Source organism: Triticum urartu, chromosome 4A (genome assembly GCF_056163025.1).
Source record: "Triticum urartu cultivar PI428250 chromosome 4A, HENAU_Tu73, whole genome shotgun sequence".
Classification (NCBI taxonomy): domain Eukaryota; kingdom Viridiplantae; phylum Streptophyta; class Magnoliopsida; order Poales; family Poaceae; genus Triticum; species Triticum urartu.
In genome coordinates, this window is record NC_141876.1 from 394,229,902 (window position 1) to 394,244,442 (window position 14,541).

A 14,541-nucleotide genomic window follows, 5' to 3' on the forward strand; every position below is an offset into this window, starting at 1 on the left:
ATTAAACGCAACTCTGAAGATTGGGACCTCGACGAAGGTAAGGAGTCAGGTATGACACCTAAGTTTGATTGTGTTAAATCTTTTATGGATACTGATATTTTCCGTAAGTTTAGCACTAAATATGGACTTGACTCTGAGATAGTAGCTTCTTTCTGTGAATATTTTGCTACTTATGTTGATCTCCCTAAGGAGAAGTGGTTTAAATATCATCCTCCCATAGAAGTAAAAGTAGCTGCACCTATTAAAGTTGAAGAAAAGACTGTCACTTATAATGATCCTATTGTTCCTACTTCTTATATTGAGAAACCACCTTTCCCTGTAAGAATAAAGGATCATGCTAAAGCTTCAACTGTTGTTCATAAAAGCAATATTAGAACTTATACACCTCCTGAGCAAGTTAAAGTAGAACCTAATATTGCTATTGTTAAAGATCTCTTGTCTGATAATATTGATGGGCATGTTATTCAGTTCGAAGGTGAAGCTGCTAGAATTGCTAAACCTTGTGATAAGGATAAACATAGACATGTGGTAGGCGTGCCTGTTATTTTTGTTAAAATAGGAGATCATTGTTATCATGGATGATGTGATATGGGTGCTAGTTCTAGTGTTATACCTCATACTTTATACAAAGAAATTAAGAATGAAATTGCACCTGTCGAGTTAGAACATATTGATGTTACTATTAAACATGCTAATAGAGATACTATTGCACCAATTGGAATTGTTAGAGATATTGATGTCTTGTGTGGGAAAACTAAATATCCTGCTGATTTTCTTGTTCCTACTTCTCCGCAAGATAGCTTTTGTCCAATTATATTTGGTAGACCCTTCTTAAATACTGTCAATGCTACCATAGACTGCACTAAGAATTACCTAGTGAGTTTAATTTCTCTAAATTTAGTAAACAACATCGTGAGGAAGAATTACCTAGTAAGGATGAAATTATTGGTCTTGCTTCTATTGCCGTACCTCCAAGTGATCCTTTAGAACACTATTTGCTAGACCATGAAAATGATATGTTCATGAATGAAAGAAGGGAAATAGATGAAGTATTCTTTGAACAGGAACCTATTCTGTATCACGACTTGCCTGTTGAGATTTTAGGGGATCCTCCTCCACCCAAGGGTGATCCCATGTCTGAGCTTAAACCATTGCCTGATAATCTTAAATATGCTTATCTTGATGAAAAGAAGATATATCCTATTATTATTAGTGCTAACCATTCAGAGCATGAAGAAGAAAGATTATTGAAAACTCTGAAAAAGCACCGTGCTGCTATTGGATATACTCTTTATGATCTTAAGGGCATTAGTCCCACTCTATGTCAACATAAAATAAATTTGGAAGCAGATGCCAAACCAGTTCGTGATCCTCAACGATGTCTGAACCCTAAAATGAAAGAAGTGGTAAGAAAAGAAATACTAAAGCTTCTGGAGGTAGGTATAATCTATCCCGTTGCTGATAGTGAGTGGGTAAGTCCTGTCCATTGTGTCCCTAAGAAGGGAGGTATTACTGTTGTTCCTAATGATAAAGATGAATTGATTCCACAAAGAATTATCACAGGTTATGGGATGGTAATTGATTTCCGCAAATAAAATAAAGATACTAAGAAAGATCATTACCCCTTACCTTTTATTGATCAAATGCTAGAAAGATTATGCAAACATACACACTATTGCTTTCTAGATGGTTATTCTGGTTTCTCTCAAATACCTGTGTCGGCTAGAGATCAATCAAAGACTACTTTTACATGCCCTTTTGGTACTTTTGCTTATAGACGTATGCCTTTTGGTTTGTGTAATGCACCTGCTACCTTTCAAAGATGCATGATGGCTATATTCTCTGACTTTTGTGAAAAGATTTGTGAGGTTTTCATGGACGGCTTTTCTGTCTATGGTTCCTCTTTTGATGATTGCTTGAGCAATCTTGATCGAGTTTTGCAGAGATGTGAAGAAACTAATCTTGTCTTGAATTGGGAAAAGTGCCACTTTATGGTTAATGAAGCTATTGTTTTTGGGAACAAATTTTCTGAAAGAGGTATTGAAGTTGATAAAGCCAAGGTTGATGCTATTAAAAAGATGCCATGTCCCAAGGAAATCAAAGGTATAAGAAGTTTCCTTGGTCACGCTAGATTTTATAGGAGGTTCATTAAGGACTTCTCAAAAATTTCTTCGCCTCTGACTAATTTATTGCAAAAATATATACCATTTGTCTTTGATGATGATTGTGTAGAAGCATTTGAAATACTTAAGAAAGCATCAGTCTCTGCACCAGTTGTTCAACCACCTGATTGGAACCTACCCTTTGAAATTATGTGTGATGCTAGTGATTATGCTGTAGGTGCTGTTCTAGGGCAAAGAATTGATAAGAAATTAAATGTTATTCATTATGCTAGTAAGACTCTAGACGATGCTCAAAGAAATTATGCTACTACTAAAAAGAACTCTTAGCAGTTGTATTTGCTTGTGATAAGTTCAGATCTTATATTGTTGATTCTAAAGTAACTATTAAAACTGATCATGCTGCTATTAAATATCTTATGGAAAAGAAAGATGCTAAACCTAGACTTATTAGATGGGTTCTCTTGCTACAAGAATTTGATTTGCATATTTTTGATAGAAAGGGAGCTGAGAACCCCGTTGCAGACAACCTGTCTAGGTTAGAAAATATTCTTGATGACCCACTACCTATTAATGATAACTTTCCTGATGAACAATTAAATGTTATAAGTACTTCTCGTAGTACTCCATGGTATGCTGATTATGCTAATTATATTGTTGCTAAGTTTATACCACCTAGCTTCACATACCAACAAAAGAAAAAGATCTTCTATGATTTGAGACATTACTTTTGGGATGACCCACATCTTTATAAGGAAGGAGTAGATGGTGTTATTAGACGTTGTGTACCTGAGCATGAACAGGAACAGATCCTACGCAAGTGTCATTCCGAGTCTTATGGAGGACACCACGCTGGAGATAGAACTGCACATAAGGTATTGCAATCTTGTTTTTATTGGCCTACTCTCTTCAAGGACGCCCGTAAGCTTGTCTTGTCTTGTGATGAATGTCAAAGAATTGGTAATATTAGTAGACGTCAAGAAATGCCTATGAATTATTCACTTGTTATTGAACCGTTTGATGTTTGGGGCTTTGATTATATGGGACCTTTTCCTGCCTCTAATGGATACACACATATTCTAGTTGCTGTTGATTACGTTACTAAGTGGGTAGAAGCTATTCCAACTAGTAGTGCTGATCATAACACTTCTATTAAAATCCTTAAGGAAGTTATTTTTCTGAGGTTTGGAGTCCCTAGATATTTAATGACTGATGGTGGTTCACACTTTATTCATGGTGCTTTCCGTAAAATGCTTGCTAAATATGATGTTAATCATAGAATTGCATCTCCTTATCACCCTCAGTCTAGTGGTCAAGTAGAGTTGAGCAATAGAGAGCTCAAATTAATTTTGCAAAAGACTGTTAATAGGTCTAGAAAGAATTGGTCTAAGAAACTTGATGATGTATTATGGGCTTATAGAACTGCATACAAAAATCCTATGGGTATGTCTCCGTTTAAAATGGTTTATGGAAAAGCATGTCACTTACCTCTCGAACTAGAACATAAGGCATATTGGGCTATTAAAGAGCTCAACTATGATTTTAAACTTGCCGGTGAGAAGAGGTTATTTGATATTAGCTCACTTGATGAATGGAGAACCCAAGCTTATGAAAATTCCAAGTTGTTTAAAGAAAAAGTCAAAAGATGGCATGACAAAAGGATACAAAAGCGTGAGTTTAATGTAGGTGATTATGTATTGCTATACAACTCTCGTTTAAGATTTTTTGCAGGAAAACTTCTCTCTAAATGGGAAGGCCCCTATGTTATCGAGGAGGTCTATCATTCCGGTGCCATAAAAATCAACAACTTCGAGGGCACAAATCCGAAGGTGCTAAACGGTCAAAGAATCAAACATTATATCTCAGGTAATCCCATAAATGTTGAAACCAATATTATTGAAACCATAACCCCGGAGGAATACATAAGGGACACTTTTCCGAACGTTTCAGACTCCGAAAAGTAATAGGTATGTGGTACGGTAAGTAAACCGACTCCAAAACAATTTTTAAGGCAATATTTCTCTGTTTTGGAATGTTTAGAAAAATAGAAAAAATAAGTAGCAGTCCGGGAAGGACACGAGGGCCCCACGAGGGTGGTGGGTGCGCCCTACCCACTGGGCGCGCCCCCTACCTCGTGAGCACCTCGTGTGCCTTCTGGACTCCGTTTTCTTGCACGTTACGTATTTTGGTCGGTAAAAATTCATTATATATTCTCCCGGAGGTTTTGACTCCCTTATCACGCAAACCTCCTCTGTCTTCATTTCGAGCTGTTTTCTGTCAGGGTTTTCCAGGCTAGGCATCATGTCGTCTCCCTCCTCCAACAATGGTGACAATGATGCTTGGCTAATGAAGATAGATCTGAAGAGGGAAGAACCCACAAAGGTCAACAAGGATGAAAGGATCAAGAAGGCCACGGAGGATCAAGCTCCAGCAGCAGAAGACACCCTTCAAATTGATCATAACCTTCTTACCCCAACTGAGATCGAAGCTTTCAAGATGATTGAGTTGGCTCGTGTTCAAAACAAGTATCTCACACAAGAAAATATTTTGTTGAAGGAGCATATTGTCGCACTCAAGGGCATTATTCACAAGCTGGAGGACCTCTTACGCTCGATGTGTGATTATCCGTCACCTCCACCTTCTTCACCAACCAAGGAGATATAATTACATGGGTATGGGCACTCCCCTTGGCAACTGCCAAGCTTGGGGGAGGTGCCCCGGTATCGTATCACAATCACAACTCCTATCTTTACTGTTTTTCTTGGTTCAATCGTATTAGTAGTATCTTGATCTAGTAGAATAAAGTTTATGGCATGATCTAGTTTTGAGTTTTTCTTTATGATCTCTCTATGTAATCGAGTCCGTGAGCTATATATAATAAATATTAGTGTTGAGTCAAGGGCTTTATTATTTTGCCATGATCTTGGGTGAATAAAACAAAGAGAAAAAAGAATAAAAAGAAACAAAAAGTTCATATTGATCTTATTGAGAGTAATGACTTCACATAGAAATAGTATGATGATTAAAAGTTGTTGGGAGTTGGCAGACATAGCTTTGGTCATTGTTGCAATTAATAGGAAGTAATAAGGAAAGAGAGGTTTTCACATATAGATATATTATCATTGACATCTTTTATGATTGGGAGTACTCATTAAAATATGACATGCTAAAGAGTTGATGTTGGACAAGGAAGACAACGTAATGAGTTATGTATTTCTTATATCTGAGATAAATTATGTTTTCATGGATCCTCTAACTTGTTGAGCTTGCCTTTCCCCCTCATGCTAGCCAAATTCTCAGCACCAAGTAGAAATACTACTTGTGCTTCCAAATACCCTTAAACCAGTCTTGCCATGAGAGTCCACCTTATCTACCTATGGATTGAGTAAGATCCTTCAAGTAAGTTGTCATCGGTGCAAAGCAATAAAAATTGCCTTAAATATGTATGACTGATTGGTGTGGGAGAAATAAGCTTTATACGATCTTGTGATGTGTAAGTAATAAAAGTGATGGACTGCATAATAAAGGTTCATATCCCAAGGGACAATATAAAGTGACGTTCTTTCACATTGAGATTTTATATATCCAACCATAAAAGCGCATGGAGACCTCTGCTTCCCTCTGCGAAGGGCCTATCCTTTATTATTATCTTCTACCTTATGCAAGAGTCATGGTGATCTTCACCTTTTCTTTTTGCATTTTATCCTTTGGCAAGCTCAGCATGTTGGAAAGAACATGATATATATATATATATAATTGGATGTAGGGGAGCATGAACCATTATTGTTGACATTACCCTTGAGGTAAAAGGTTGTGGGGCAAAACTATAAGCCCCTATCTTTCTCTGTGTCCAATTAAAACTCCGTAACCACAAGTATCGCGTGAGTGTTAGCAATTATGGAGGACTAAATGATAGTTGAGTATGTGGACTTGCTTTTTAGCTCTGACATAGACTCTTTCCGATGTTATGATAAATTGCAATTGCTTCAATGACTGATATTATAGTTTGTCGGAGCCCAATAAGGTTTATGATTTATACTTTTGCATTGTGAATAGATCATCAATTGAACATAATTAATCATATGAAAAAATCTATATATGTTGCCGTTATGAGAATAATCATGATGCCTTCATGTCCGTATTTTATTTTTATCGACGCCTCTACCTCTAAACATGAGGACATATTTATTGTTATCGGCTTTTCGCTTGAGGACAAGCGAGGTCTAAGCTTGGGGGAGTTGATACATCCATTTTGCATCATGCTTTTATATCGATTTTTATCGCATTATGGACTGTTATTTCACTTTATGTCACAATACTTATGGCTATTCCCTCTTATTTTACAAGGTTTACATAAAGAGGGAGAATGCCGGCAGCTGGAATTCTGGTCTGGAAAAGGAGCAAATATTAGAGACCTATTCTATGCAACTCCAAAAGTCCTGAAACTCCACGGAACGTCTTAAAAGAAATAAAGAAAAATCCATGCCAAAGATGAAGGCCAGGGGGCCCACACCCTTCTCACGAGGGTGGGGGGCGCCCCCCCTAGGGCGCGCCCCCCTACCTCGTGGGCTCCCTGGTGGCTCTCCGATGCCCATCTTCTCCTATATGAGGTCTTTCGATGATAAAAAATAAAGAGGAACTTCTCGGGACGAGACTCCGCCGCCACGAGGCGGAACCTTGGCGGATCCAATCTAGAGCTCCGGCAGAGCTGTTCTGCCGGGGAAAATTCTCTCCCGGAGGGGGAAATCATCACCATCGTCATCACCAACGCTCCTCTCATCGGGAGAGGGCAATCTCCATCAACATCTTCACCAACACCATCTCATCTCCAAACCCTAGTTCATCTCTTGTATCCAATTCTTGTCTCCAAGTCCGGGATTGGTGCTAGTAGGTTGCTAGTAGTGTTGATTACTCCTTGTAGTTGATGCTAGTTGGTTTAATTGGTGGAAGATCATATGTTCAGATCCTATATGCATATTATTACCCCTCTGATTATGAACATGAATATGCTTTGTGAGTAATTACGTTCGTTCCTGAGGACAAAGGAGAAGTCTTGCTATGAGTAGTCATGTGAATTTGGTATTCGTTTGATATTTTGATAAGATGTATGTTGTCTAGACTCTAGTGGTGTTATGTGAACGTCGACTACATAACACTTCACCATTATTTGGGCCTAGAGGAAGGCATTGGGAAGTAATAAGTAGATGATGGGTTGCTAGAGTGACAGAAGCTTAAACCCTAGTTTATGCGTTGCTTCGTAAGGGGCTGATTTGGATCCATATGTTTCATGCTATGGTTAGGTTTACCTTAATACTTTTGTTGTAGTTGCGGATGCTTGCAATAGAGGTTAATCATAAGTGGGATGCTTGTTCAAGTAAGAACCACACCCAAGTACCGGTCCAACCACATATCAAATTATCAAAGTATCGAACACGAATTATATGAACGTGATGAAAACTAGCTTGACGATATTCCCATGTGTCCTCGGGAGCGCTTTTCCTATTATAAGAGTTTGTTCCGGCTTGTCCTTTGCTACAAAAGGATTGGGCCACCTTCCTGCACTTGATTTACTTTTGTTACTTGTTGCTCGTTACAATCTATCTTATCACAAAACTATCTGTTACCACTTATTTCAATACTTGCAGAGAATACCTTGCTGAAAACCGCTTATCATTTCCTTCTGCTCCTCATTGGGTTCGACACTCTTACTTATCGAAAGGACTACGATAGATCCCCTATACTTGTGGGTCATCAGTTCTCGAGGGCCTTCGCAAGCTCGGACCCTTGCTTCTTAGAGTCACGCTCCAAGGACTCGTACTTCTTGACAAACTACTGGAGGTCTTGCTGAACCTCGCCGACTTGGGCCTCTTGCTTCTCGTGCTCGGTGCGCTCCTTGGCCGCTTTGCCTTCGCTCTCGGACAACGCCTTCTTCAGGGCCGCCACTTCAGTCGTGGCCCCTAGCAAAATTCATGACAATATGATCTAACAACCACTTTTCTTTTTCTTTATCAATAAACAGACGAGGTATTACTTACCTTTGTTCTCTTCGAGCTGCTTCTTGGTAAGGCTGAGCTCTTCCTTGGACCGCTCAAGGTCCCGCTTCAGTGTGGAGACCTCCGCCGTGCGAGCGGCAGCGGCCAGCAGTGAATCCTGCTTATTCACATAGACATATTCTGATTAGACTCCTGTGATTATTATTTGATCCTGTGTTCGGCCTTTCTTTGCAAACACCAAACAGAGCATCAGGGGCTACTGTCAATGTTGTAATATTTTCTCATAATTTGATTACTTACCTCAAAGCCTGTTAGGAGGCTAGCACAAGCTTCAGTCAGTCCGCTTTTGGCGGACCGAACCTTCTTGACCACCACACTCATGATAGTGTGGTGCGCTTCGTCAATGGAAGCGCCGCGAAGCGCTTCCAGCAAATTGTCCGATGCCTCTGGATGGACAGAGGCCATCAGCACTGCCGCATTGCTCCCCTTGGTGAGGGGTCGCCTGACAGAATCCGGAACCATTGGAGGTTTTGGCACAATATTCGACTGGGGGCTAGACTTGCTGCCCCCGGCATTAGAGCCCATGGGAGTCTTGCCCCTCGTGCGCCCAGCGTACGGAATGTTGCCTTGGGGCGCTTCCGGAACTGTCTACCCTTTGTTCGGTACCCTTTGAGACAACACCTGGACGTCGTCCGTAGGGCGGGGGAGCAGGCGGTCGGGAGTGAATCGTTGTTCATCTCCAACGGGCCCAAAGACTTAACCGAAGATGATACATCGATATGGACTTTGGATGGGCTGCATGATCATGTTCGGCATGATAAGAAGCAATAAAATAAAACATACCAAGAACTATTATGGTATCCGGATACTTACGACTTCGCCAGGAGCTTGTCCCTGGGTAACCACTCCTCATCGCTAAAAGCGGCCGTTGTGGAGCAGTCCGGAAGGATAGTCCTTCCCTTCTTGGACCCTTCGGCCTCCCCTGACGTGGCGGCCTTCCTTTTCTTGTCTCCCCTGGCTGGGGGGGAGAACTTTCCTCTTCCTCCTCCTCATTTTCGTGGGAGGAGGGCACCTCAGTGTTATCGGATGATGAGTCCGATACGACCTTGCGCCGGAGACCTTTCCTGGTCCCCGTGGCCTTCTTCTTGGCCTTCTTCTCCGGCGCCTCATAGGGTGCCGGAACCAGCATCTCTGTTAAGAGAGCCCTTGCTGGATCTTCGGGAAGTTGGGTTGGACAATCGATCCGCTCTGCTGTCGTGACCCAGTCATGTTAAATGGCGTGGAGGCTTAGATGCCCCACATGATTATACTGGGGAAAGAAACATCTTACGAGATATAAGGAGCTCACCGGATTGGCAGGGCGCTTTGCGCTGAGTCCGCGATCCTCGGTAAGGGGAGGAGGTACCTCGGTGGACTTGAACAGCACCTTCCAGATGTCCTGGTGCATCGTGTCGAAGAGCTCTCACAGTGTCTGGTGCTTAGCCAGGTCGAACTCCCACATATTGAATGCCTGTCTTTGACACGGGAGGATCCGGCGGAAGAGCATGACCTGGACCATATTGACAAGCTTGATTTTCTTGCTTATCATGTTTTTAACACAGTTCTGGAGTCCGGTCAGCTCCACCGATTAACCCCCGGATAGGCCCTTCTCTTTCCAGGAGGTGAGCCGCATGGGGATGCCATATCGAAATTCGGGGGCCGCCACCCAGTTGGTGTCACGCGGCTCGGTGATGTAGAATCACCCCGATTGCCACCCCTTCATGGTCTCCACATAGGAGCCTTCGAGCCAGGTGACGTTGGGCATTTTGCCCACCATGGCACCTCCGCACCCCGCTTGCTGGCCAACCACCACCTTCGGTTTAACATTGAAGGTCTTCAGCCACAGGCCGAAGTGGGGCTTGATGCAGAGGAAGGCCTTGCACATGACGATAAACGCCGAGATGTTGTGGATGAAATTGGGCGCTAGATCGTGGAAGTCCAGCCCGTAGTAGAACATGAGCCCGCGGACGAAATGGGTTAGGAATACAACCCTTTCGTGGGGTCCGGGGGTAGGGATGATCTGCCCCACGTCTGGGAGCCGGTGCACGATATCTGCGGCCAGGTATCCGGCTTCCCGGAGCTTCATAATGTTCTCCTCCGTAACAGAGGAGACCATCCACTTTCCTCCCGTTCTGGACATGTTTGGAGTGGTTTTTTTTGGAGAAAATGCGAACTTGGGCGCTGGAGCTCGAGTGCGCGAGAATGGATGGGCAGGGAAGAAGAAGGTGTGGGTGAAAAGGAGGAGTCCTTGTCCCATTATAAGGGAGGAAGAAACTATGTGCCTCCCAACCTACCTGGTAAACTTGCTTATTCCCCAAGCGCCGTGATTGATGGCGCGGTTGGGTTACCCACACCCGTATTGATGAGAATCCCGTGATAAGGGGATACGATCTCTGCTTCGACAAGACATTCCAAGAAAACCGCCTCGCAATATGTGCAGTAGCTGGTTGAGAAAAATGGTTCGAATAATGACCGGGCCATGGCGTGATGTCACGTTATGAAAAGTTGTCAGCATATTAGATTTGTGGAAATATTATACTCGATGGTATGTTGAATTTGTTTTGCAGAGCCGAACACTGTCGTTGTGTTCGAAATCTTCTATGGAGTATTCAGAGGAGGAACCCGCCTTGCAATGCTGAAGACGATCTGCACGCCTGACTCATCGTCATTGAAGCCTGGTTTAGGGGCTACAGAGGGAGTCCTGGATTAGGGGGTCCTCGGTCTGCCGGACTATATACGTTGGCCGGACTGTTGGACTATGAAGATACTAGATTGAAGACTTCATCCCGTGTCCGGGTGGGACTCTCCTTTGTGTGGAAGGCAAGCTTGGGAATTCGGATATGTAGATCCCCTCCCTTGTAACTGACTCTGGGTAACCCTAGCCCCCTCCGTTGTCTATATAAACCGGAGGGTTTAGTCCATAGGACGACAACAATCATAATCATAGGCTAGCTCTATGGTTTAGCCTCTGCGATCTCGTGGTAGATCAACTCTTGTAATACTTATATCATCAAGATCAATCAAGCAGGAAGTAAGGTATTACCTCCATCAAGAGGGCCCGAACCTGGGTAAACATTGTGTCCCCCGCCTCCTATTACCATCCGCCTTAGACATAGAGTTCAGGACCCCCTACTCGAGATCTGCCGGTTTTGACACCAACAATGGGTTTGGAGATCCAAACATACCTGGTTCTTAGCTTGGAGGAAGAAGCGTTTTTGGTTCGTTCCTCGATGACCGCCACCAGGTGAGTGACCGATGGGGAATTGATTTCCCTCTGGTTAGTTTTAAGCCCGATCCGATCATAATCCATTAAAAGCCCCAGGGCGGCGATGCGGTCTAACAGCTCATTTAAGGACGAGATGTCTGTCGGATCCATCTTTTTTGAGTGCTCGAGACCAATGCGGAGGCAATGTTTGGCGATTGCTGGGGACGCCGTCGGCCTGATGGCCGTGTGGGCACCCATGGTGAAACCGCTGATCTGGAGGACCTGTCCCGAAGTCAGGCTCCTTCTAGAAGTGATATCGTTGTTGATGACAAGGCAAGCCATGGATCGCTTTTCGTGACTAAACAGCGGAGCTCTCAATGAAAGCACCAATGTCGGTGTCAAAACCGGCAGATCTTGGGTGGGGGGGCAAGCTATGAATCTAAGGATCAATGGTAACAGGGAACAATAGAGACACGAAGTTTACCCAGATTCGGGCCCTCTTGAAGGAGGTAAAACTCTATGTCCTGCTTGATTGTATTATATGTGTATAGGGGTTACACGAGTTGGTCTACCTCGAGATCGTAATGGATAAACCCGAGTTGTGTAGCCTATGATTATTCTGATAGCCCCTATGGACTAGACCCTCTGGTTTATATATACACCAGAGGGACCTAGGATTGTACAGAGTCAGTTTGCAGAGGAAGGAGACAACAGATCCGGACACAAAACTTGCCATCCACGCATATAGGAGTCCTACCCGGACACGGGGGACAATCTTCTGCTTTATCTTCAAGGCTCATCAGTCCGGCCCATATCGAATAGGCCAGACACCTGAGGACCCCCAAATCCATGACTCTGTCACTGCCTATGCGGAGCGGGGAGCTCCCCCGGGCTGGGTGGCGCATAAGGCCAACCTCACCTTCGACTCAACGGACCACTCCACGATCATGGCCAGCACCGGCACGCTCCCGATGCTCTACACTCCCACCATCTGCAACATAGCGGTCACCAAGACCCTCATTGACAGTGGCGCCGGCCTCAATGTCCTCTCCGTGGAAGCATTCGGCCTACTTCATGTGCCCCACAGCCGGCTCCGCCCACCAAGCCTTTCTCCGGGGTTGTTGACGGCTCCACCTGCCCCTTGGGGCCTATCCGCCTCCCCGTCACCTTTGGCACCCGCGACACCTACCGCACCAAGCTCATCGACTTCGACATCGCCCGCATCGGCCTCGCGTACAACGCCATTCTCGGGAACCCGACCTTGGCCAAGTTCATGGTGGCAACCCATCCTGGCTACAACCTCATGAAGATGCTGGGAAGCAGCGGATTTCTCAACGTGGCGGGGGACACCAAGGACGCGCTCTCGGCCCTCAAGCTCGCTTTCAGGGCTGCGGCGGCCGCGCGGCCCTGCGAGGAGGGAGCCCCGGAGGGCCCAGGAGCTGCACCAGCAAAGAAGCAGGTGCCGGTCGATGAAGGTGGGAGATCGGGATCCTCCTTCACCATAGGCGCTGGCCTCCCTCCAGACCGAGAAGAGGCGCTGGTCAGCTTCCTCCGCGCAAACAAGGACGTGTTTGCGTGGGAAGCAGTGGACCTGGTCGGGGTCCCCCGTGGGGTAATCGAGCACCACCTGATGGTGTGCCCCAACGCACGCCCTGTGAAGCAGAAGGTACGAAGGCAAGCCCCGGAGAAGCACTCATTCATCGTCCAGAAGACCAGCAAGCTGCAGGAGGCTGGGGTCATTCGGGATGTGCGGCACCCGGATTGGCTCGTGAACCCAGTCATCGTCCCCAAGAAGGGAGGCAAGGAGCGCATGTGCGTCGATTTCACCAACCTCAACAAGGCCTCTCCCCAAGACCCTTTCCCTCTTCCGCGCATTGACCAGATCGTCGACTCCAGCGCCGAGTGTGATTTGCAATGCTTCCTGGACGCCTTCTCGGCCTATCACCAAATCAAGACGGTGGTGCATGACGTTGAGAAGATGGCTTTTCTGACCCCGTGTGGGGTGTACTGCTACATGTGCATGCCGTTCGGGCTGCGCAATGCTTGAGCAACCTTCCAGCGGCTAATGCACATTGCCTTGGGCCAAGCAGCTCGAGAGGAACGCCGAGGCATACATCAACGACATAGTGGTGAAATCTCTGGAGGCGAGAAGACTTATCGAGTATCTATAGGAGACTTTTGCCAGCCTGCGCATGGTAAACCTGCGGCTCAACCCAGAGAAATGTGTGTTCGGCGTCCCGTCTGGCAAGCTGTTGGGCTCCCTGGTGTCACTGATGGAGTTCTGGATTAGGGGGTCTCCTGACAGCTTGACTATATCCTTTTGCCGGACTGTTGGGCTATGAAGATACAAGATTGAAGACTTCGTCCTGTGTCCGGATGGGACTTTCCTTGGCATGGAAGGCAAGCTAGGCAACACGTATGTGTAGATCTCCTCCCTTGTAACTGACTCTGTGTAACCCTAGCCCCCTCCGGTGTCTATATAAACCGAAGGGTTTAGTCCATAGGACAACATACAATCATACCATAGGCTAGCTTCTAGGGTTTAGCCTCTACGATCTCGTGGTAGATCAACTCTTGTAATACTCATATCATCAAGAACAATCAAGCAGGACGTAGGGTATTACCTCCATCAAGAGGCCCGAACCTGGGTAAACATCGTGTCCCTTGCCTCCTGTTACCATCCGCCTTAGATGCACAGTTCGGGACCCCATACCCGAGTTCCGCCGGTTTTGACACCAACATTGGTGCTTTCATTGAGAGTTCCACTGTGCCGTCACCATAAGGCTCGATGGCTCCTTCAATCATCGGTAACGATGCGGTCCAGGGTGTGGTTTTCTTCCCCGGACAGATCTTCGTATTCCGCGGGGTCGCACTGCGGGCCAATTCGATTGGCCATCTGGAGCAGATCGAGAGCTACGCCCCTGGCCATCAGGTCAGGTTCGGAAACTTAAACTACACTACCGATATCCGCGAAGACTTGATCTTCGACGGATTTGAGCCCATGTCAGGTGTGCCGCATAGTCACGACGAGCATGACGTAACTCTGCCGTCGGACAATATTCAGGAGACCGCATCTGCCACTACTCTTGCCGTCAATCCGGAGGAAATCGTGCCATCCGAGAGCGCAGTGATAGACCCCGCCATGGAGGCCGCAGTCTCAGTGGCGATAGAGCCGGATACTGAC

General features: G+C 45.3%; 1 protein-coding gene across 1 annotated transcript; it reads left to right on the forward strand.

Annotated features, from left to right (window-relative positions):
- Window positions 1-12,304: 12,304 nt before the first annotated feature.
- Window positions 12,305-13,404, forward strand: LOC147975943 (uncharacterized). Its single transcript, XM_087520659.1, has 2 exons — window positions 12,305-12,400; window positions 12,445-13,404. The coding sequence occupies exons 1-2, from the start codon at window positions 12,305-12,307 to the stop codon at window positions 13,402-13,404; spliced, it is 1,056 nt and encodes a 351-aa protein (XP_087376785.1).
- The last annotated feature ends 1,137 nt before the right edge of the window (window positions 13,405-14,541 follow it).